General features: G+C 42.2%; 1 protein-coding gene across 1 annotated transcript in view; it reads right to left on the bottom strand.

Moving 5' to 3' along the window:
- The window catches only part of LOC125463064 (phosphatidylinositol 4-phosphate 3-kinase C2 domain-containing subunit beta-like), a 193051-nt gene that overhangs the window by 132221 nt on the left and 34771 nt on the right, over nt 1-26059 (bottom strand). Inside the window, exons 5-9 of the mRNA XM_048553723.2 lie at nt 15761-15875; nt 13129-13240; nt 12883-12962; nt 11802-11865; nt 7513-7635 (exon numbers count right to left, since the gene is read on the bottom strand). Of these exons, the coding sequence (XP_048409680.2) occupies nt 7513-7635; nt 11802-11865; nt 12883-12962; nt 13129-13240; nt 15761-15875 (494 nt within the window). The remainder of the gene's footprint in view (nt 1-7512; nt 7636-11801; nt 11866-12882; nt 12963-13128; nt 13241-15760; nt 15876-26059) is intronic.

The raw sequence follows: 26059 nt of genomic DNA, 5'->3' as shown, positions 1-26059 counted from the left end.
AAGGCAAGAAAGTGAAGTTGAGGTTTAGCAGATCAGCCATGAACTCATTGAATGATGGAGCAGACCCGATGGGCTGTGGCCCAGCTCTGCTCTGACATCTTATGGTCTTCAATAACTTGCAACTAGTTGCTGCCAATATTTTGATAATTACAAGTGATTCTTCTAGTTACACCAGGAAGCGGTTTGCTTTGACTACACCGGACCAAACAGGCTCCATCGTTGTAACATGCAAAGAGGACAGAAGCAGCAAACCTATCACGTGGTGAGTTTTGACTGCACACACAACACGACACTTGATGTCACTGTGTTGTTGCTGAGAGATTCACGTTTTGGCTGCATATGGTAGCGTGCTGTTTTCAGGTTCCCATTCCTAATTGCAAGCGAATCCATGCCTCCAATCTGCTTTCTTTCAGAAAAATAACTATGGCAGTGACACAAATTCAGGAAATTGTCCCAGTTAGGTTTTATGTTTCCCATGAATTGCTGTAAATGAACATATTGTATGTTGCCAATGCAGGACATGGGCTTCCTATTATAAATGGCTACTGCTATCCATCTGTGCATGCTCAGGGGCAACATCAAAGAGCAGGAGAAGAGTTTTGAAGTCATGATCTTCCCTATGTGCATTGATTTTAAAACATTTTTTGTCTGTAATTAAACTTGAAAACACTGAACTCGAGCTGCACATTAACACATTGTAGCAAACTATTAATTGGTTGTTACGAGCCGCTAAAATATTAAAATAAAGACATAAGCATATTGCGGGGTGGTCTGCATTTGTTGATTATATTGTGTCACAAGAATTAGTGAAATGGCGTCAGAAAGAAACATGCATTTCATATCACCGTGCAGACTTTGTGTTTAAAAACAGCAGCAAACAAATGACTAAATAGTGAGGTGGTTGAATTAATAAGATGAGGTGATGATGGTGAATGTATTTCAGAGGCTTTGATATTGTACTCTGGAAGAAAGCCATGAGTAATAATTCATTTAGGACCTCAGTTTAAAAATTGCAGAATTGATTGCCGACTGACGATAACTTGTGGGAACCCAAGGGATTCCTTGCTCTGATTTTACATGTGCATGTAGTGCTCCACCTAGTGGTGACACTGACCACAAACCCAGCCATAACTTTACCGTTTTGCCAGTCAGCCATTTTATTTTGAGATAACAAGGTGTAGAGCTGGATGAACACAGCAGGCCAAGCAGCCTCATAGGAGCAGGAAAGCTGAAACCATTCCTGAAGAAGGGCCTAGGCCTGAAACGTCAGCTTTCCTGCCCCTGTGAGGCTGCTTGGCCTGCTTTGTTCATCCAGCTCTACACCTTGTAATCTCTGATTCTCCAGCATCTGCAGTTCCTGCTATCTCTGAAGCCATTTTATTTTCTTGGCTCACTGGACACCCAAGGGAAACAATGTATTATCAGAGAAGTTGAGCGATTTATTCATAACCCATCCTGCAAGCTGAGTTAATGTGTACCTTTTAAAAATTGTCTCCTCCTTGGTGAGGCAGAGTTGAGCGCAGGGCATTTTGCTGGGTCCTTGCAGAGGTATTTGCAAAATAACACATTGTATGATGAAGAGCTTGTTTAAGTATTTGTTCCATTTAAGATTCACAGCTTTTCTTCTTATTCTATTTGCTATAGGAAAGATGTTGTGAGACTTGAAAGATTTTGATTAGATTAGATTCCCTACAGTGTGGAAACTGGCCCTTCAGCCCTACAAGTCCACACTGCCCCTTGAAGCATCCTACCCAGACCCCTCCCCCTATAGCCCACACGCCCCTGAACACTACGGGCAATTTAGCATGGCCGATCCACCTAACCTGCACATCTTTGGACTGTGGGAGGAAGCCGGAGCACCCGGAGGAAACCCACGCAGACACGGGGAGAATGTGCAAACTCCACACAGACAGTCACTCGAGGCTGGAATCGAACCTGGGTCCCTGGTGCTGTGAGGCTGCAGTGCTAAACACTGAGCCACTGTGCTGCCCATTTACAAGCAGGTTGCCAGGACTGGAGGATTTGAACTATAAGGAGAGGCTGATTAGGCTGGGGCTATTTTCCCTGGTGTGTTAGGTGCTGAGAGGCGACCTTATAGAAGTTTATAAAATTAATGGAAGGGCATGGATAGGGTAATAGCCATGGTCTTTTTCCCAGGTTAGGGAGTCCAAAACTAGAAGGCTTGAATTTAAAGTGAGAGGGGCAAGATATAAAAAGGAACAAAGTGGCAACTTTTTCACACAGAGGATGGTACGTATACTGAATGACCTGCCAGAAGTGGTGGTGGTGTCTGGTACTATTACAACATTTAAAAGGCATCTGGATGGGTACACGAAGAGGAAGTGCTTAGACAGATATGGGCCAAATGCTAGCAAGTGGGAGTAGATTAATCTAGGATATCTGGTTGCCATGGATGAGCTGGACCAAATGGTCAGTTTTTGCACTGTCCAACTCTGTGACTCTATTTGGAGGTGAGGGGACTGTCCTATGAGGGTAGATTGGTTAAAATAAGCCCAAATTCTTCAGAATTGTGGACAATGAGAGGTGACCTCATTGAAATGAATAACTTTCCCGATAGGGCTTGACAGGGTACATGAGCAGTGATTGTTTTTCTCGGCTGGAGAGTCCAGAACAAGGTTTAGGGGTTCAGTCATTCACCCATGATCTTATTGAATAGTGAATCAGGCGCAAAGGACAGAATAGCCTACCCTCACTCCTAATTCATATGTTCGTGTGACTGCACTGAGTATACAATTCTTTAATCAGTGCCAGACTGAGGTTCTTCAATTGGCAAAGGTTGTAGCTGCTGAATTGTTGACTGACTGAATAATATCAATAAATGTTTTTGATCAGGTAGGAAAGTGAAGTTGATTTAGAAGTAGGTTAATGGATAGATTTGCTATTCCTGCGTTGAATTTTTTTCTGCTCTGATTCTGCCTCTACATTTCTGTCCTAATGCTATTTTCTTGCTGGAGAATGACACCACACACACACACACACACACCACTCTCCAGCACGTTGACCAGCTGCAACCTGGATAAGAAATGTCAGCTTGCCATTTGACCCTGGGAGGCACTGTGGGTAAGCTCTACGCAAGGCCTGAGCAAGCCACTATTCAAACGCTTGTTGATATTTTGACTGGGGTTGATTCAGTGCATGTGATTTCAATTGCACATCACACCAGGCAAATTGCAAAGAGCCAGTAGGAAGTGAAGATGCTGGAGAATCTGAGATAACAAGGTGTAGAGCTGGATGAACACAGCAGGCCAAGCAGCATTGGAGGAGCAGGAAGGCTGATGTTTTGGGTTTGGACCCTTCTTCAGAAGGGTCCAGACCCTTCTTCATCAGGTTTCCTGCTCCTCCGATGCTGCTTGGCCTGTTGTGTTCATCCAGCAGTGTTATCGACACTGCAAAGGGACTGTTGTTGTGCACTGCTAGTGTCCCTACCTAATGGCTAGAAGACCTTGATTCAAGTTCCACCTGCTCCACAGGTGTATCATAATATGCCTAAACAGGATGCTTAAAAAATATCTGCACGGTGCTTAGCACCTTTCACCCCAATTTCTGCATTTGGTGTGTAAAAGATTTTTTGTAAAATTAGAAGATAATAAAATGTGAGGCTGGATGAACACAGCAGGCCAAGCAGCGTCTCAGGAGCACAAAAGCTGACGTTTCGGGCCTAGACCCTTCATCAGAGATAATGGGAACTGCAGATGCTGGAGAATTCCAAGATAACAAAATGTGAGGCTGGATGAACACAGCAGGCCAAGCAGCATCTCAGGAGCACAAAAGCTGACATTTCGGGCCTAGACCCTTCATCAGAGATGAAGGGTCTAGGCCCGAAATGTCAGCTTTTGTGCTCCTGATATGCTGCTTGGCCTGCTGTGTTCATCCAGCCTCACATTTTATTGTCTTGGAATTCTCCAGCATCTGCAGTTCCCATTATCTCTGATACTTTTGTAAAATTAGATGTAGTTTATTGAAAATTGTCTATTCTCTGAACAATAAGGCTAAGCCTCTGATGAAAGGATTGCTTTGCTCTTGCATAGTGACTTCCAAATGTCTATCTGCCAAAGCTCTCTGTGATTTCCTGTAATTATCAGGGTCAATGCTGCCTGAGTGAATTTTGTCAGCTTCCTGAATGGCTCAATAGGGTAAAAGTGAAGATGTCATCTTCAAATGAATGTATTCATGGGGCAATTTTGAAAAGTGATCGCTATAACCTTTGAAGGTTTTTTTTGCTATCTGATGTTTTCAATTGTTGTAAATTATGAAGGATCATTTTTAACTGTATTTAAATCTTTGGTGGAGGTACTTTGGGAAATTTGCAGTCAGCTTGCTGTGTTGACATGAGTCCCTTAATTAACATACCAGAAGTAACACAGGAGCATAGAGCGCAGAACTGCAAACTCAAGACATCACACAGAGTAATATCGACCTCATGGTTTTCTGCGATTATTTTCTGACTATCCATATTGGGAGAATGGTTTTGCAAAATGAAACTTTTTGCTTCCTCTACATCACTGTATCTCTCACAAGCTTGTAAATTCCACAATAACAATTTAATTTTATTGAATCTCTCCTGATATTGTGTTCGTTGTGTCATCTCCCAAAGAACTGTCATTTAGTTCCCCTCATGTTGTTTGGTTTTTAGGAGGGAGGCAGAATTCAGAATAATGCCAACAGTGTGGGTTTGATACTTGTTATAGCTGAGGTAAAATAGGGATCAGCCTCCCTGCGCTCCTGCTGACAGCAGAAGGGTTTTGTAAGGTAATGGTTCCGAAAGGGTTAGTGTTGGAAACTACATGACGCTCCACCCAATCTGGTGACATCATAAGCAGTTGGATGGTAAAAGGCAGAAAGGTTTTGATCCTGAGCACTGAAACCCTCCATCCAAAGGTTTCTACTTAAGCTTAGTAGCAGGGAATAAATTTTACCAGAAATCAGCAAAGTGTCAATTTTGACAAGTTTAATGAAGGGTTTCTATCCGTGGGCCTTGGTACGTTTTATGCTATCTTCCCAAACTCACTTCATTTCCTTTGCACCTTGTTCCTGTGGTGGCCTCCTTGTTGTGTTCCCCTACTCAGTGGAAGTACTGCTGACAGATTCCCCTCTCTGGCACCATCTTTAAAGCCCAGGCATACACCTAGTCGAGTGGTGGCAGCTGCCGAGTGTGATTCCTGTCAATTACCCTTAGGCATGGTGGAACCCTACTTTGTTGGTGTTGTCCTGGGCATCCTGACGGAAGAAAGTGGTGGGTATTGTCACAGCCACAGAGCATACCCTGAGATGTCAGTGACTGATGGAGAGCTAGAGGAGCAGGTAGTAAGCTGGAGTCGCTAGGTAATCCCTCTGATTTTCAAGGTGCGGTGGGGTGGGGGGTCTTGTCACTGTCTAGTTTCAATGTGTTGGGTGGGTGAATGGGAAATGAAGTGAGATTACTTCATAATGAAGATGCAAATAATGTTAATGCATGCAAATTGGCTTCTTGCCACTCACAGGCAAGTAGCTCTTTTCACTCTTCAACACTTGGTTGGAAAATTGGAGCTTTTGCTGTAGACATCAAAAAGCTCCTCACTGGCCATTTCACATAATTCTCTCAACTTCCTTGCCATTGCTGAAGGTATTCTGGAGCTGGGAAGGTTCTGCCTAATGTCTAACATACTAGCTCAATTTGAAACTGATTGCTTTTATGCCATAAACTACATCTTATTTGAGATAGGAACCATTTCCCACCATGCATGGTTTTACTCTACCACTGTGAGACCATTAGACTCTGAGACTCAATTAACGAAAGAGAGTAGTGGTAGCACATTTGTCAAACTCAGGCTACTGTTATGGGGCCGATTCAACAGGGAAGGCATTCAGGAGATTAAGGGTCCTTTAGATAAGGTAATAAATACATCATTTGACTTAGCAGGAGCAACATTCTCAGTGAGGAGCATTCAAGAGGTGAAAGACCCTCTGGTACAGGGAGACTTTGCCCACATTGGATCCGGAGCAGAATGAAAGCCAACAGTACTTCAGTTAAAAACCCACCAATCTTCTAAACCAAAAGAGAATACATTCTAAAAAAACTAGTGAAACCTTCAGACTTCTTGAATTTGTAAATTCAGAAACTTACAGGGAGCTGGGGTAGTAGAAATGTATAATAATGTAATAATGTGCCTGAATGTATAAATGTGAACAATATGAAAAAAGCAGGCAGGAAGACGTCGTACAAAAAATTCTTTCTAGAAAGGTTCAAGTTGGAGACTTCATTAAGTTCCATCCTATCTGAAGATGTAACATGGGATAAAATAGAACATGTTTGGATCTCGTGTGGAGCAGACATAAACCTAGAGTTCTCCTAATAGGCTGAGCAAGATTATCTAAATTCTTAATGTAATGTGTGCTATCCATCAGTAAACTCCATATTGTTTAACCTAAGAGCCTCCTTTTGATAAGACTCACTCTTGGTTTCACTCTACCACTGTAAGCCAATGAGGCCATTTGATCCAGTTAAGAACAGTGGCAGGTAACTACCCCAACCATGAGCTGGTAATAGTTGATATTGCAACACCTACAAGAGAAAACAATGGCACAATCTACTGACGAAACCTGCTCAGGTGAACAGCTCAGAATGGAACATCAGCATACAATGAGTTAAAGCCTGCTATTGAGCATACACACATTACTTGCAGTGGGTTGATTCCATTGCAGAGGCTGTAGTGAGGATGCATGTGTGCAGAAGCTGCTGTCATTTTGAAAACTACAGTACTATGTGATATGTTGACAGCTTGTAGACATATGTCTTGATTACTTAGACTATCTACTGAAACCAGACCGATCCTGGATGATAGACTGAAGAGTTTCTGTCAGATATCCATCAGGTTGTACAGTAAAGAAGTCATGTTTTATATGAGTAAAAACTAAAGTTCAGTCTAAAAATCACATGAGATTCTAAAATTGCCCTCTGGCTAGACAAATGTGATATGTTTTCTATTTGTCCAGAAATTGTCAGGTCTTTTCACTGACCTATGGATTTTAATTAGTCCAATTCCAACTATGAAAGGGAAACATTTTCAACTGCAGACGGGAGAATGGATTATAGTCAATTGCTGTACTGCATGTTCTCAATGGGCCAAATGGCCTCCCTCTCTTTGTATTGTCAAAACACTATGATATTGATACAAGCTGAACAGTCAAATGTGGCCTATTTGAGGGTTGACTTGACTAAAAGAAATGAGCATTAATGGTATCAGTAACTGGGCAGTACCAAAGACATAACTGTTTTTAATTAGCCAAGAGATTTGATATCTTGAGCTAGATACCAAAAGGAATATTCATTTTGGAGAATAATGTATTAATTTTGAAGAATTGGGCTTGCAATGTAGAATATTGTCTATAGAATAGTATTGAGGTTTCCTAGTCTGGCTTCTAGCTTATGATTTGATCCAGTCCAGTGTCAGACCTAGCTGCATCAAAGCACATGGACTACTGAGCTCTCCAATGTTTTGATTCAGACTGTACCTCTTGCTGCTGTTGAGCAACCAACTGCAGCTGTTGAATGGCGTTGGTTATTTCCTTTGTCTCCACTGATGAAAGCATATAACAAATGGCTTTAACCGCCTCGACCAGACGACGTGTGCTTTTCTGTGAGAAAGCAGAAGAGAAACTTTGGTAACGCGTCTTCTCGGAGCAAAGGTTGCCACAAGTTTCATGAAGTGCACGCCTCACAACTGACAAGTAGGTGGACCAAGAAAAGCCCATTGAAACAGGTTCCCTGTGGGACCTCCTTCCTTACACTCTTTTCTGAATCATTCCAGTGCTTCCTCAGGAGCTTATCTAGGCTTTCATGTGATTGAGTATTTACACAGTCACATTTAGTGTTCATCATAGCTGAAGGCACTCTGGATAATGGAACACTTTGATTGCCGAACTCAAAACGTCGCAGGCAACTGTGTTATATTAGAGGATGTATGTTTATGTGGCATTGTCCCTCAAACATTTTAATTATGGAATCATACCATAAATGTAGCATATTAGGAGCTGTTTGGCCCATTGAGTTTGTGTTGCTTATTTCAAAGAGTAAACCAGTCAGTCCCACTCCCTCACTCATTGATCACATTACAGAATCTTTTCTCTTTCAAATAAGTATCCAACTTAACACACCCCTTTTAAAATTATCAACGGAGGAAATTAATACGAACATTTTAAGGACTTGATTTTCTGTGATGCCTATGAACACAGATTGAAGAAAGAGTGCAAAATGCGCTGGGAGGTTTTAGTCAGATTGCCTATATGCCAACACAGTTAGTAAGGTAAGGTAAGAGCACAGCTGTCAATGCTGTAATGGCTTGAATTGACACACACAATAGTGTTATTGCTCCACATAAATAGAGCTGATCCTGGCCAGATTCCAATCTTCAAAATTACATCCATACCTGCATGCTGGCTAAGAATGAAGGGCAGTAACTTGGTTTGTGCCACATGTTTACTTAACAGTTTGGTTATTTAGCAAGCCTTTAGCACAGCCTCTCACACCATCTTCCTGAGATTGTTCCCACAGAATGTATCGAGAACTGAGTTCCGAGTCTCCAAATAGATTCCACTTCCAACCACAATCATTCATCTCAGCAGGGAACTTTGAATGGTAACACACTCTGATACCCAGCCTTTGCTTATTAAAGAAATAAAACGATTCACTAGAATATTAAAATATTTAAATTCTCAACAAATTTTAAAGAGATTTATGTGTCTATTGAGAAATAATTTAGGGAAATGCTTGAGCCAGAAGTCACCAAATAAATCTTAAATTAGTTATCAGGTACTGACATTAACACATTCAAAACTACATGTAGGTACAGTTTTTAAATGGAGTAAATATGTATAATTGTCATTCAGACCACCTTGAAGAGCAATTTTGCTGCTGCTTCATGTTTGCAATTGCCTTGGTGAATCAAAAGGGATGTCGAACCAACTCTGCGTATTCCACTCAATAACAACAGAGCTGTCTGCTTTTAAGCTGCAACGTACAAACTCATTCAGGCAGCTTCTGCATAAAAGCAATCAGAGTAAGGAGATTGTCAATCAAGACATGCTCTCTATCACCCAGGAGCCATCCACTAGACTTTCCCGACAGGTATGGCTTTTTTTTGCAGTACACTGTGGCAATAAAGAACAGACCAAACATGTGTAAGGCATCAATCAAATCCTTCAAATGACCTTTAGGTCTCTCATCATCACACATCACTCTCTGGTGGTTAGTTCCAGGACTATTAAAATGCTACTGTTCAGCCAGCCAGGAGGAAAAGGAGTCTGAGTTTTCCTATAAGATAACAAGGTGTAAAGCTGGATGAACACAGCAGGCCAAGCAGCGTCAGAGGAGCAGGAAAGCTGACGTTTCAGGCCTAGACCCTTCGTCAGAAATGGGGGAGTGGAAGGGGGTTCTGAAATAAAATAGTGAGCGAGGGGGAGGTGGATAGAAGATGGATAGAGGAGAAGATAGGTGGAGAGGAGACAGACAGGTCAAAGAGGTGGGAATTGAGCCTGTAAAGGTGAGTGTAGGTGGGAAGTTAGGGAGGAAATAGGTCAGTCCAGGGAGGACGGACAGGTCAAGGGGGCGAGATGAGGCTTGTAGGTAGGAGATGGGGGTGGGGCTTGAGCTGGGAGGAGGGGACAGGCGGGAGAAGGACAGGTTAGGGAGGCGGGGACGAGTTGGGCTGGTTTTGGGATGCGGTGGGGGAGGGGAGATATTGAAGCTTGTGAAGACCACATTGATACCATTGGGCTGCAGGGTTCCCAAGCGGAATATGAGTTGCTGTTCCTGCAACCTTCAGGTGACATCGTTGTGGCACTGCAGGAGGCCCAGGATGGACATGTCGTCTGAGGAAGTGGGAGTTAAAATGGTTCATGACTGAGAGGTGCAGTTGTTTGGTGCAAACTGAGCGTAGGTGTTCTGCGAAGCAGTCCCCAAGCCTCCCTAACCTTTCTTGTTGTCTCAAATTCTCCAGCACCTGCAGTTCCTATTATCTCTGAGTAATCCTGTGATTTCCCTCACTTCCTCTATTTGCCCTCAGCCTGCTGCCCATCTCACGGTGAATACACACTGAGGACCTGTGTTGCAATAAGGAGCTCAAAGACAATTGCAAGCAAAGATTTGTCAATTTTACACTAATATTTTGATATATCTGTGTTAGGTGAGAGTGAGGAAAAAAGACTGTGCAAAATCAGTTTTGTTTTGTAATGACTGGATGAAGGCGATATTGCGAAGACATTGAGTTTAAACTGATTGGTCATGATTCCTCTGTCCAGGAGGGAGAGAATGCCATTAGTGTTGGCAAGGAATTCACCCCAAACCGTCAGTTTGTGCTGTGCTTTTTTTTCAATATTTTGCAACTCCCTTATGAATGGCATGATTACCATAGGGGCGATCACTCTTGCTGTTACAACTACAACCATGTTCCAATATTGTTGGATCTCTGGCCAGAGGTGACTGACAATGGGGGGCGGGGGTGGAAATCATTGGGTAGTGGTTATGGGGGAAGGGAAACCCATCAGTAACCATGGAAATGGGTGTCTTTCAGGTGAATCCCTCCCGTTCCAGATGCCAGGTCACTCAAACAGATACTGAATGTCTTTGAATGTGCTCCCCATGATAATGTAGTGAGTGTATGATTGCACAATTGCTGTGTAAAATAACATAAAATATTTTCTTATAACAGCGCCCAAAAATTACATTTTAAAGGACATGGTACTCATTACTATATTCTCATGGCCAATTAGGGATGGACAGCTTGTAGAATAGGATCGAATCCCTACAGTGTGGAAACAGGCCCTTCAGCCCAACAAGTCAACACTGACCCTTGGAGCATCCCACCCAGGCCCATCCCCCTATAACCCACCTAATCTACAGACCCCTGAACACTATGGGCAATTTACCTCAGCCAATCCACCTAATCTGCACATCTTTGGACTGTGGGAGGAAACCAGAGTACCTGGAGGAAACTCACACAGACACAGGGAGAATGTACAAACTCCACACAGTCACCTGAGGGTGGAATTGAACCCAGGTCCCTGGTGCTATGAGGCAGCAACGCGAGCTACTGTGCTACCCTGCTCAGTGTCACCAACATCCCATGAATGAATAGAACCTGTAAACTCAATGCATTACCATGATAAGCCAACTCTCACTTTATAGAAATATGGCACAATAAGGAGAAACAAATATGTGAATAGAATGCAACACTGACTTGTTTTCATTAGAGTGCCCATTCCAGCCTGAATTGAGAAAGCATAAATCGCTCCCAGACATGGACAGATAATTATTCCCTCATGGCATTTATTCTTGTAGATGAGCTATAAGTTCCATGTTATATAACACTTCAGCCCATATGCTCCAAATGTGCTGCTTAACTGTCGATAAATGGTGTTCACTTATGCAAAAAGCCAAATACAACATAATATGCAAAGAACAGATTGCAGTCCAAACTAGCAGTACATCGTTTAAAAAAATATCATCCCACTTCTCTGCCTTCATTGTGCTGAATTAATTTAGACCTGACTATCTTCTAGTGATTTAATCATCTAATTCATGGATCAGTCCATGCCAATTATAGGGTCTCTATATTGTTAAGCATTCATTTAGAGGGACCATTGGGTCAGAGATCATATTATTCCTGAAGCATGCAGTGCTTGCTTAATAAGGATGGATGAATTAAGCAGACAAGTTGTTTCGAGAAGTTTTTCCAATTGGATTGTTACTTGAAATTAACTAATTTGCTGCACACAACAGGCTGTTTCACATGCTCCCATCTTACCTGATTGGTTAATACACTGTCTGCCTCATGGTAATAGCTATTGAGCGTTGAACTCAGGCCTTTCCTGTGAAAGTAAGATTGCAAAACTTAAGCACCTCAAAGGTTATAAACAGCAAAGAAACACAAACTGACCATGTTTTTTGGAAGGCTGTTAAATTTAATGCTACAAAGGTTAGGAAAGAAAAAGAACGCTTCAGAAAACAAAATGCATTAAATTAACTGTTGAAATTTTACACTCGGCAGCTTCACAAAATATTACTTCCTAAAATTGTTTAATGAATATTTTTAAGCTGAAAGTATACTGGAAATCATACTTCATTTGGAATGTGAAAAATAAAGGCAGCATCTAATTTTATATCATATTATAGTTATTGAAGTCAAAATAGAATCTGTCTTGACTGATTTATTTTCGAAATGGATCAAGCCGTAAATGTAAAATTGAGGTGCAAGAAATTTGCCTTGGCCCAGAAACAGTGCTGGGTGATCAATGCTGCCCAAGCTGAGAGGCCTGCAGCTCTAAGGAGATTGGTTCTCAGTAATGGAAATAAATGTGATTTCCCAGCATTGATGCTGCCTCTATGGACAAGTTGTGTGAACATAGCAGTCAGTGTCAAGTCACCTGTCTTGCTGGCAGCAGCCCTCAGGTAAGTGTCAGGAAGTGGTATTCATGTGGGTAATGGGTGGTCTGTTTTATCTAGAGAAGCGTTCTGATCATAGCTCTTGTGAAATTATAGAAACCTGCTTACATATGAAGATTCGGGAGTTTGGAAAAAATCACTTGGAGGACTGCAGTCCCAGTGGAGACATAGCCCTGTGTAATTTGAGGATGAAACTATCAGGGATGTGAGAAGTAAAGAAAATGTGCACACAGGTAATGGAATTTATTATCTACAAGATGCACAAATCTATAGTGAGGATTATAATTGTACAGTACAGGATGGCAACTTGGAGGCAATCATCAATCTATTAAGAAAATGCTAGTAACCAGAATTCATTGTCTAAATCAGAACCCACTGAGAACAATGCCGAACATCACTCATGTTAATATTTATGGTCAGAAAGCCCAGTAAACATTTCTTACCTAGATAGGCTCACGTGACATGCACCATTTTCTTTGGGTTCAATTTGATGAAGAGTGAGTGGATTTTGGTCATCTCCCACCTGCTTGAGAGTAATCAACCATTTCGGATAATTTAATGGACAGTAACTCCATTGTGCATATATTGAAGTTAGGATTGATCATTTGAACAAGTTCGTCAGTATTGAATCTTTGTCCCAGACAACAAAACTCAATATTACCAAAGTTCTGAACAAAATTGTTACTTACGGTTCGAGCTAACATCCGTTGAAGATCGCTGTGTCTAAGTAGCTGAAGCTTGATGTCAATGCCAAGTTTTAGATAATGCTGTAGGCACTCATGACTCCCTAAAGTACAAGGGCTAGACCAATAAAATTAAACCATACAGTAATATTTTGCAGGGGAAAAACAACTCGTAAAATCACATAAATTCCTTATGCCACCAGCAAATTCTTTATTTGTCTGAGCAACGCTGCAATAATAACAGGAGGACACAATGCTGAAGGAGTGAGAAGGAATTTATGCTTTCAAATTTGATTCGACACAGCATTTGTTTGAAGACTTTGAATACCAACGCTTTTCCAAAAATGAATTTAGTCCCTTTGGCTAAACTAGTGTTGTTGGAGTGATGCACAAGATCTTAGATGCTGCTTTCTAATGTTTTATTTTTGCTCACTGTTAGTAACTAACTTAACATTGATTACTGGTGAAAATACATTGCTCCGTAGTTAGCAATGCTGCCTCACAGCACCAGGGACCCGGGTTTGATTCCACCCTGGGGCAACTGTGTGCAGTTTGCACGTTATCCCCAGTTCTGTGTGGGTCTCCTTCAGGCCGTCCAGTTTCCTCTCTCAGTCCAAAAATGTGCAGGTCCGGTCGTCTGGCCATGCCAAATTACCCATAGTGTCCAGGCTTATGTAGGCTAGTTGGGCTAGCCATGGGAAAGGCAGGATTATAGGGATAAGGTAGGGGGTTGGGATGCTCTTCAGCAGGTTGGTGTGGACTTGATGGGCCAAATGGCCCACTCCCACAATATAGGGGTTCCATGATTCTATGATAAAAGCACTGACAGCAGGAAAAAGGCAAATTGGCATATTGAGTTGAAGCATCCTTTCACTGGAGCAATCTAGATAACTTTACAGTTAAATTCTTAATAAATGAAATGACCCAACAGAGATTGCCAGGATTTTTAGAATTTGAATCAAGCAAAAAAAACTCCCAATTTGAAAAAAAAATTTTGTTTTGAAGTAAGGAACTCAACTGTTCGATAGGTGGGATGATCTCTATGGGAAAATCTTCTTTAAAGTTTTCGAGAAGAGTTGCAGATCAGGTTGTGGATGAGGTTGCAGACATGCTCGCCGTTTTGTCACCCTGCTGGGTAACATCGTCGGTGCGTCTCCAGTGAAGTGTTGGTGTTCTGTCTCGCTTGTTATTTGTGTGCCTCGGTTTGCTGAGGTGGTTGGTGTCACTTCCAGTTTTGTTTCTCAGTAGTTTTTTTTACCATATCCAGTTCAAAGTGTTTGTTCACAGAGTTCCGGGCCTCCAGGAATTCCCTGGTGTGTCTCTGTTTGGCTTGTGCTGTCCGTGTCTAGCGAGGCATGAATCATTTTTGGCATGACAGCACTAATGCTACGTTACTTATCATTATTGCTGAGCATTGCTTTCCTGTCTCAGCTGGTAAGGAACCAGGCAATGCCATTATCAGCTCAATTAGTTCCACTCATATCCTTTTGGAGCATGAACCTGCCACCCTAATCTATTTGGTCTAATCTAGTCTGGCCTATATATGACTGGACTACACTAATATGGCAATCTCTTAAGTGCCCTCTGAAGGACTGAGCAGGGCACTCAGTCAGATCATCTCAGAATGATCAGTGCTAACTTTGTTAGTGGTGCCTACAGCAGAAGGTTGAATGAGCAAGAAGGCCGCACTTGCCTACATCACAAAAAATCAAATGATCTGTAAGAAATTGAAGTCAGTTTTAATTCACTGGTGAGGAGGGAAAGCAATAAACTGATAGCTCCCTCTTTGATCATTTGATCCACTGAAAGAGACTGTGCACACAAACCGATTTTCTACATATTATTTAATTTCTCATAAATTAATTAATGTTATTCATCTGATGATGACTTTGGTGTTCAAACAGGAATTGTGAAAGAAGACAATCAGTTTAGAGGTGTTTTTAAACCCAGGGAACTTCAGGGAGTTTTGTCTCAAATGGACAGAACCCCTTTTTAATTTGGATTTACTAATAGATTAACTAGGAATTTTTGCTGGAAATGTAGAGTTACTTGCTTTTGCAATTGGAGCCTACTTTTAGGATGTTCTTGGAGTGTGACCATAACTGAAGAGTAAAGACAAGCCCTGGTGTACTTTCTCGGCAGCCGTAACATGATATTCCTTGCTCTGTTCTATTACCGTAATGTACTTTGAGTGGTACGATCTGCCTGGGCTACACACAAAATGTCTTGCTGTGCTGAGGTATATGTGATAATAATATATCAAATCAAAAATAAGGGCCTTGTTTTCGAGTGATTAAGCTGTGACTACATCATAGCAACAGTTTACCCTTTAGAACGGAAAGCAGTTAAGAACAGAATTAGGCATTTTAACCCCTCAAGCCATTCAGTTAGATAACTGATAATTTGCACCTCAACTGAATTGCTCCATGTGAGCCCCTACCTAATAAAAAAACTTCTCACTTTCAGTGTTCTCCCATACTCACCCTCTACATAGTCTTTTGGAAGTGGTGGAGAGTTGGGGTAATTTGTGAGGAGACAGAGAATTCCAGATCTCTGCTACCTTTATTGTTAAATTTGATAATTACTTTTTTAACATTTAATAAGGCAGCATCAAATAAGCAATGTACAAATGACTTACTTCTGTAAAATCTCTTCAGCACCACAGAGCTTTAAAACATAATTATTCCTGACTTCGAACCTTTGCTGTGTATCACTCAAGATTGTCTGAATGAGTTCCTCGACAGTGCAGCCAGCTGGAAAAATTAGAAAACAGGATTTGGTAGACCTTTCAGTAAAGATGAAATGGTTTCCTGTTATTGTTTTTAGCAACCATAGAATCATGGAATCCCTACAGTGTGAAAGCAGGCCATTTGGCCCATTGAATGTACACTGACCCTCTAAAGAGCATCCCACCCAGCCTCACCCACTACCATATCCCTGTAACTCTGCATTTTCCATGGCTAATCCACCTAGCATAAACATCTCCGGACACTACGAGCAATTTAGCACAGCCAATCCACTTAACTGGCACACATTTGGACAATGTTCTTCATCACTGGTATAAAATATTATTATCATACATCTTCTTGTACTGTTGGTGTAGTTGTGATGGAATATGTATGGAAGCACTTGTCTTGACAATCTAGTTTATTTTTGCCCAAATCTGGTAGATGGTGATTTAAATATTATGTCTGTTGTCTGTGGAATTTGAATTGGCGATGTTTGGGTAGCAGAACAATTTGGGCTAAAGTCTTCGCTGAAATAAATTGCAAGGAAGTAGAGGAGGGCATTATATCTAATAGACCTATGTCAATGTAACCTCTTCAACTAGAGCCACCAAAACTAATCCCATGTTTCTTGATCTTGCCCAACCAGCATGCAATTTAAACTAGCCCTTTCTATCTCATCGTTAAGTAAATCTTAATAATGCACTTAGAAAAGCATAGTATAGTTAAACAAATCAAAATGTTTTAGAAAAGGGAAATAATGGTTATTTCATTGAAATGTTCAATTTTTTGAAGGTGAAGCTAGTAGATTGTATCAAGCAGAACAATAGGTGTGATATACTTGGATTTCCAAAAAGCTTTAGACAAGATACCATACAACACGAGGATCCATGACTTTGGATGATGTGTTCTCATGGATAAAGGAACAGTAAATGGACAGGAAACAGACAGTATGGAAACATGGGGTATTTTCCAGTTGGCAAACTGTGAGAACTGGAGTGTCACCAGGATTATTGCTGGCCTCAGCTATTTACAATCTGTATTAATGCTCAGGTGAAATGACAGCAAATAATCAAAGTTTATTGACAGTACAAAGCAGGTGGGAATACAAACAGTGAGAAGACACGAAGAAGTCACAATGAGATACAGAAAGACTAAAGAGTGGGCAACGGTTGGCAGCTGGAGTATAAAGTGGGCAGTGTAAAGTTATTCATCCTGTCATAAGAATAGTAAAGCAGCATATTTTTATTTAAATGGTGTGAAACTTGAATTTGTTGATGTTGAGACAGAATTTGGTGTATTCTCACAGAGAATTCATAAGGTTAGTATATGGGTACAATAAGAAATTCAGAAAACAAGAGTTTTTCTTTATTTATTCACAGGACACATGCTGCAGCTGTACAAAACTCTGGTGTGGCCGCACTTGGAGTATTGCGTACAGTTCTGGTCACCGCATTATAAGAAGGATGTGGAAGCTTTGGAAAGGGTGCAGAGGAGATTTACTAGGATGTTGCCTGGTATGGAGGGAAGGTCTTACGAGGAAAGGCTGAGGGACTTGAGGCTGTTTTCATTAGAGAGAAGAAGGTTGAGAAGTGACTTAATTGAAACATATAAAATAATCAGAGGGTTAGATAGGGTGGATAGGGAGATCCTTTTTCCTAGGATGGTGACGGCGAGCACGAGGGGGCATAGCTTTAAATTGAGGGGTGAAAGATACAGGACAGATGTCAGAGGTAGTTTCTTTACTCAGAGAGTAGTAAGGGAATGGAACGCTTTGCCTGCAACGGTAGTAGATTCGCCAACTTTAAGTACATTTAAGTCATCATTGGACAAGCATATGGATGTACATGGAATAGTGTAGGTTAGATGGGCTTCAGATCGGTATGACAGGTCGGCACAACATCGAGGGCTGAAGGGCCTGTACTGTGCTGTAATGTTCTAATATTCTATGTTCTATGATGAGGGCATAGATGGCTGGGCAGCATTTATTTCCCATCCCTCATTGCCCAGAGGGCAGTTAAGAGTCAACCACATCGCCATGGGTCTGGAGTCACATGTAGGCCAGACCAGGTAAGGATGGCAGTTTCCTTCCCGAAAGGACATTAGTGAACCAGGTGGGTTTTTCCCAACAATTGACAATGGATTCACAATCATTATTAGATTCTTAATTCCAGATATTTATTGAATTCAAATGCCACCATCTGCCATGGCAGGATTCGAACCAGGGTCCCCAGAGCATTATCTGAGTATCTGATTAACTGTCCCACGATAATACCATTAGGCTACCCTCTACCTACCACTGCCTTTAATTGCAAGGGTAGTGGGCACCATAAACAAGAAGTTAAGTTACAGTTGCCCAGGGTTTGACCAGACTATACCTGGAATAAAGTGTGTAATTTTGATCTCTGGGATTTAATAAAGAATTGGAGCTTGTACAGCAGGCATTCATTAGATTGATCCTTAGGATATGAAAGTTATCCACTGATGATAGGCTGAATAAATTGAGTCTATATCCTTTGGAATTCAGGTGTTCCCTTTAAAGCATTCAAGATTATGAAGCGGCTTGATAGGATAGAGGCTGAATTTTACCAAAAATAAGCTAGATTTCAAGGTTTTTCATGCAGATTGTCCCTCTGAGCTCCAGCATATTATCTAAGACAATTCTCTGCAGCTCATGTCATTATGTATCTGTCAAGCCGCTATGGTATCCTGCTTGCTCTATTGTGCACTCACCAATGGCAGAAATGCCCCACACTGGTAGGACTGCATATCTCATTGTTAAGTAAGTCTTAATAATGCACTTAGAAAAGCACAGTATAGTTAAACAAATCAAAATGTTTTAGGAAAGGGAAATAATGATTATTTCATTGAAATGTTGTGGAATTCCCAATACCACACTTAAAGTTCATCTTCATCATCTTGCTTTCCTCACATCATCATGTTTGACAAACTGTCACTGTATCTACAGCCACAAGAATCAAGCTACTCGGGTTACCCATCCTCAGCATCATACCATGAATCTTGTCTAAGCAGGTGTAACTCTCCCCAGTGTCCATCTTTTCATTGTTTAATGTAGTTGTACTGGAAAGCCATCGAACATCAGAAAATCTGATATTCAACAACAGCAAAACTGAAGAGAAAAGGAACAAAAAGAAATGGCATTTGCTTCTGAGAATGCACAGGGGCTATTTACTTTTTGGGTTTCAACACATGTATAGTCAATGAGTGATCCCTGCACCCCGCCCGCATCTATTGGAACTGGGTGGCAAATAAGTCCTGTCATCAATCATCCTGAGGTAAAAGGCTTAAGGTGAAGGTTCTAATCTTCATTTTGAGGGTCTTTACTGTGCACAGATATGAGTATAGTATAAGTAGAATGGAAATATTGAATGATACCTCTATTCATTTCAGGTTGCAATAAAAACAAGTGCACATAATAATAATGGGAGCATTGCAACATTACATCCTTATTAATTTAAGGAGTAGACTTTATGAATTTTCACTTCAGGCATGGGAGCAAGAGGATCAAATGTAGGCCATTCAGCCCCATGAACCTTTTCTGCAATTCAATTAAATCATTGCTAGGATCCCACTTATCAAATTGATGAAACAATCCTTGTAATCCTGTTACAATGAAATAGTCAATGGAGTAACGACACTTTCAAACATCCACTGCCACGAGTGTTCAATGAATGCCAGATGGGGGTCTCACTATGTGGGCAGCAGGAAAAACAACCCCTGTCAAGATATTAGGTGACCTCCAGGACATGGGCTCCCTCAATGGAAGACAGTCAATGTTTGATCAAATTCAACAAAAATGTGAAGGGGAGGGAGTGCTGGGAACCTTTCTCCTGCTGCTGATACACATCCACCCCATTCCCCATCCCAGCCCACTATTACTGATTTGTGGCCTTGGTCCCTGGAGTGATGATAGGTCTTGAGTGGATGTGTTGCTGGCAACAGTGTCCTCCCAGTGTCATTGCCTAGATGCCCAGCTGCAGGCCTTCTGAGGTGTGGAGGGGAACAGGATTTCTCACCTGGTGACCCTTGAACCAAAGTAAGGTCAACTACCATTCAGTCCCTTAATTGTGTCGGCCTTGCCTTAAAGAGATGACACAGGAGTTACGCTAGCTCTCCAGTTGTCACACGAGACCGTCAATACCGATGTTAATTAAAGTCCAGACATGTGGAATTTAAAAATCAGGAAAGGATTAACAAGTTGAGTATCTTCTTCTTGTGAAAAGAAAAAATGGGTGATGTTCAAGACGTCTCTAAAATTCAGGAAAGCTTTAGCAGAGTGAGCACAGAAAGACTGTTTCCACTGGGGAAACAGCATAACTGGAATCATCAACATGAGGTGTTCAGCAAGAAATTCAACAGGGAATTCAAAAGAGAACATCTTTACCCAAAGTGAATCTGCTACCTTGTTAAGCCATTATAAATGCAGTTGAAGGGAGGCTGGATGAGCAGCTAAGGGAAGAGGAAGTAGAGGTTTACGATGAAGATTTGAGCAGGGAGAATAAATGACAGGTTGGACAAACTGACCAGTTTCTGCACTTTCGTTTCCAATGTAATCAAAATACAGCTGAACAAGATTTCATTCTGTACAATACCTGGGAATTTACATCTGTGTAAGAGGCTAAAAACAGGTAATTCATTTTCACTATTAGAAGATCGACTGTACTAAATTATATTGAATGGAAGGAATTTAAATCCCTACCTTCTCAAATGCATTCTGTTTTGAACAGTACTGTAGTACAAGAATAAACGAACATGGTTTTAAAGAAGATTTTAATTTAACATTCAATTTTATATCATATGAGCTTCCCTCATGTCTCACTAAACAGGATTCAGACATTTCTAAAGTGTGAAGCTGGATGAACACAGCAGGCCAAGCGGCATCTCAGGAGCACAAAAGCTGACGTTTCGGGCCTAGATGGGGAGAGGGTTCTGGAATAAATAGGGAGAGAGGGGGAGGTGGACCGAAGATGGAGAGGAGAGTATAGGTGGGGAGATAGGGAGGGGATAGGTCAGTCTAGGGAAGACGGACAGGTCAAGGAGGTAGGATGAGGTTAGTAGATAGGAAATGGAGGTGCGGCTTGAGGTGGGAGGAAGGGATGGGTGAGAGGAAGAACAGGTCAGGGAGACAGAGACAGGCTGGGCTGGTTTTGGGATGCAGTGGGGGGAGGGGATGAGCTGGACTGGTTGTGTGATGCAGTGGGGGGAGGGGACGAACTGGGCTGGGAAGGGGGTGAGGGAGGAGGTGTGGGGGCAAGTGTGGCACTTCCTGCGGTTGCCCCAAGATGACTTTCCATATTAAGCAGATGTTCACCTGCACATCTGCCAATGTGGTATACTGTATCCAATGTACCTGGTGTGGCTTCCTCTACATTGGGGAAACCAAGCGGAGGCTTGGGGACCGCTTTGCAGAACACCTCCGCTCTGTTCGCAGTAAACAACTGCACCTCCCAGTCGTGAACCATTTTAACTCCCCCTCCCATTCTTCAGAAGACCATCATGGGCCTCCTGCAGTGCCACAATGATGCCACCCGAAGGCTGCAGGAACAGCAACTCATATTCCGTTTTGGAACCCTGTAGCCCAATGGTATCAATGTGGACTTCACCAGCTTCAAAATCTCCCCTTCCCCCACCGCATCCCAAAACCAGCCCAGTTCATCCCCTCCCCCCACTGCATCACACAACCAGTCCAGCTCATCCCCTCCCCCCACTGCATCCCAAAACCAGCCCAGCCTGTCTCTGTCTCCCTGACCTGTTCTTCCTCTCACCCATTCCTTCCTCCCACCTCAAGCTGCACCTCCATTTCCTACCTACTAACCTCATCCCATCTCCTAGACCTGTCCGTCTTCCCTGGACTGACCTATCCCCTCCCTACCTCCCCACCTATACTCTCTCCACCTATCTTCTTTGGTCTCCATCTTCGGTCCGCCTTCCCCTCTCTCTCTATTTACTCCAGAACCCTCACCCCATCCCCCTCTCTGATGAAGGGTCTAGGCCTGAAACGTCAGCTTTTGTGCTCCTGAGATGCTGCTTGGCCTGCTGTGTTCATCCAGCCTCACATTTTATTATCTTGGATTCTCCAGCATCTGCAGTTCCCATTATCTCAGACATTTCTAAGCACGGGCTTGATGTTCCTGCTCTTTTATTTCCTCCATTCCAATGTTCTTGTGAAGCTGCCAGCATTTGTGGTTATGGAAGTGACAGTGCATGTCATGTTCCATGTCAATGTTGTGTTCACAGCTGCTTTTAAATGTAATGCACATTGAAATTAAATTTTACTGGGAACACTGTACTGTCTAGGATTCCAAACTCTAACTTACTTACAATCAAAAAAGAAAGCTCTGTGGATGCTAGATATCAGAGACAAAACCAAACACTGCCAGAAAAACTCTGGCAGCATCTGTGGAGAACAAACAGATTTCGAGAGTCATGGAGATATACAGCACAGAAACAGACCCTTAGGTCTGGGGTCCTTTTATCCCAACTTTTATCACCGGGGAAGACAGTAGAGCAACAATGGCAGGACTTTCGAGGTGTAATTGAGGACACAGTATAGAGGTGCATCCCAAAGAAAAGAAAGATTATCCGGGGGTGGAGGGTTGGTGGTGAGGAATTAGACAGCCATGGCTGACAAAGGAAGTCAGGAAATGTATCAAAGAAGAAGAGACAGCCTATAAAGTGGCCAAGAACACTGGGAAATCAGGAGATTGGGAAGGCTACAAAAACAAACAGAGGATTACAAAGAGAGAAATAAGGAAGGAGAGGATCAGGTATGAAGGTAGGCTAGCCAGTAATATTAGAAATGATAGTAAAAATTTCTTTCAATACTTCAGAAATAAATGAGAAGCAAAAGTAGACATTGGGCCACTCCAAATTGATGCTGGAAGGCTAGTGATGGGAGATAAGGAAATGGCTGAAGAACTTAATAAGTACTTTGCATCAGTCTTCACAGTGGAGTAATAATACCTGAGTAATATCCCGACAATTAAGGAGAGTCAGGGTGCAGAGTTGAGCGTGGTAGGCATTACAAAAGAGAAAGTGCTAGAAAAGCTAAAAGATCTAAAAATTGATAAATCTCCTGGCCCCGATGGGTTACATCCTAGAGTTCTGAGGGAGGTGGCTGAGGAAATAGCGGAGGCATTGGCTGTGATCTTTCAAAAGTCACTGGAGTCAGGGAAAGTCCCAGATGATTGGAAAATCGCTGTTGTAACCCCCTTGTTCAAGAAAGGATCAAGACAAAAGATGGAAAATTATCAGCCGATTAGCCTAACCTCGGTTGTTGGTAAAATTCTAGAATCCATAGTTAAGGATGAGATTTCTAATTCTTGGAAGTGCAGGATCGGATTAGAACAAGTCAGCATGGATTTAGTAAGGGGAGGTCATGCCTGACAAACCTGTTGGAATTCTTTGAAGAGGTAACAAGTATGTTAGACCAGGGAAACCCAGTGGATGTTATCTATCTAGATTTCCAAAAGGCCTTTGATAAGGTGCCTCATGGGAGGATGCTGAGTAAAGTGAGGGCCCATGGTGTTTGAGGTGAGCGACTGGCATGGATTGAGGATTGGCTGTCTGACAGAAGGCAGAGAGTTGGGGTAAAAGGCTCTTTTTCAGAATGGCAACCGGTGACAAATGGTGTCCCGCAGGATTCAGTGTTGGGGCCGCAGCTGTTCACTTTATATATGAATGATCTGGATGAAGGGACCGGGGGCATTCTGGCAAAGTTTGCCGATGATACGGAGATAGGTGGTCAGGCAGGTAGTACTGAGGAGATGGGGAGGCTACAGAAAGATTTTGACAGTTTAGGAGAGTGGTCCAGGAAATGGCTGATGAAATTCAACATGAGCAAATGCGAGGTTTTGCACTTTGGAAAAAAGAATACAGGTATGGACCACTTTCTAAATGGTGAGAAAATTCATAAAGCTGAAGTACAAAAGGATCTGGGAGTGTTGGTCCAGGATTCCCTAAAGGTTAACTTGCAGGTTGAGTCCATGATTAAGAAAGCGAATATAATGTTGTCATTTATCTCAAGAGGGTTGGAATATAAAAGCAGCGATGTGCTTCTGAGACTTTATAAAGCTCTAGTTAGGACGCATTTAGAATACTATGTCCAATTTTGGGGCCCACACCTCAGGAAGTACATACTGGTGCTGGAGGGTGTCCAGCAGAGATTCACACGGATGATCCGTGGAATGGTAGGCCTAACATACGATGAACAGCTGAGGATCCTGGGATTGTATTCATTAGAGTTTAGAAGGTTGAGGGGGGATCTAATAGAAACTTACAAGATAATGTATGGCTTAGAAAGGGTGGACGCTGGGAAGTTTTTTCGTTAGGCGGGGAGACTAGGACCCATGGGCGCAGCGTTAGAATTAGAGGGGGTAAATTTAAAACGGAAATGAGGAGACATTTCTTCAGCCAGAGAGTGGTGGGCCTGTGGAATTCATTTCCACGGAGCGCAGTGGAGGCCGGGACGTTAAATGTCTTCACGGCAGAGGTTGATAAATTCTTGATCTCTCAAGGAATTAACGGCTATGGGGAGAGTGCGGGTAAGTGGAGTTGAAATGCCCGTCAGCCATGATTAAATGGCAGAGTGGACTCGATGGGCCAAATGGCCTTACTTCCACTCCTATGTCTTATGTTCTTATGGTCTAACTCGTCCATATCAACTAGGTATCCTAAATTAATCCAGCGTCATTTGCCAGCATTTGGGTCTAAACCCTTTCTATTCATGTACGCAGATGCCATTTAAATATTGTAATTGTACCAGCCTCCACGACTTCGTCTGGCAGCTCATTCTATGCACACACCACTCTCCACATGAAAAAGATACCCCTTAGGCCCCTTTTAAATCTTAGACCGTCACCTTAAACCTATGCCTCTCTAGTTTTCGACTCCCCTACCCTGTGAAAAAGACCTTGTCTATTCACCCTATCAATGCCCCTCATGATTTTAGAAACCTCTGTATGGTCACCCCGCAACCTCCGACACTCTAGGGAAAATAGCTCCGACCTATTCAGCCTCTCCTTATAGCTCAAACCCTCCAACCCTGCTATTATCCTCGCAAATCTTTTTTGCATCTTTCCAAGCTTAACAACATCCTTCCTGTTGCAGGGAGATCAGAATTGAAGGCATTATTCCAAAAGTGGCCTAACCGATGAAGGGTCTAGGCCCGAAACATCAGCTTTTGTGCTCCTGAGATGCTGCTTGGCCTGCTGTGTTCATCCAGCTCCACACTTTGTTATCTTGGATTCTCCAGCATCTGCAGTTCCCATTCTCACTAACTGACATCCTGTCCAGCCGTGTCATGACCCTCCCAACTCCTCTACTCAATGCCCTGACATTTCTGGTCCTGTGACCCTTCCTCAGAATGAATTTACTCATACTTCTTTCAATTTAGCTGCCCACAATATGGTGTATCGACACTGGAATGACCAAACAGTGACGGTGTTTTTGCTTTGGCAAACACCTTCATTCAGTCTGCAAGCTTGCAGCTGGGTTACTGACCACGTCTTGTTTTCATTCACTGTCCTACTCTGACTCGGTCCTCTCCTGCTGCGCTGTTTTGATGACATGTAAATGGAGTTTGAAGAATGGGACATTATCATTTGATTGGGCACCTTACAGCCGTCTTAAATCAGTCTGAAATTCAACAATTTTAGATCATAACCACTGTTCACATTTCTTTGGACAGCACATTTTAGTAACGACTCTTCTTTTGTCATTTTCAACTCCTCGAGACCACATTTTGTCTTTATTTTACCGTACCATACCACTCTATTTCACATTCCTCCATTATCCCTTTTATTATTTAATTTCTCCTGCTTTCACAGGCATTCCCTTTTGTTCTTTCCTTCCCTGTCTTTTTTTTTCTTGCCTTTGAACATAAAATAATAAGAAAATCAAACTTTGTGAACAGGAGACAGCTATTAAGGTGTATACGCTTGCTCCACTGTTATTCAATGAGATCAGGCAATCTAACATCATATACCCACCTTCTCCCTATAATCTTTAAATGATTTACAAGAAACTGTCAACTGCAGATTTAAAATAATCCACCCATCTAGCATTAAATGCCAAATGTAATTTATAGACTCAAATAGTTACACAACATGGAAACAGAGCCTTTAGTCCAATCAGTCCATGCTGACCATAATCCCAAACTGAAGTAGTCCCACCTGCCTGCCCATATCCCT

The sequence above is a fragment of the Stegostoma tigrinum genome, chromosome 25 (genome assembly GCF_030684315.1).
Source record: "Stegostoma tigrinum isolate sSteTig4 chromosome 25, sSteTig4.hap1, whole genome shotgun sequence".
In the NCBI taxonomy this organism is placed as follows: Eukaryota; Metazoa; Chordata; class Chondrichthyes; order Orectolobiformes; family Stegostomatidae; genus Stegostoma; species Stegostoma tigrinum.
Note: the sequence above shows the minus strand (reverse complement) of the source record. Positions and strands in the feature narration are given on the sequence as shown.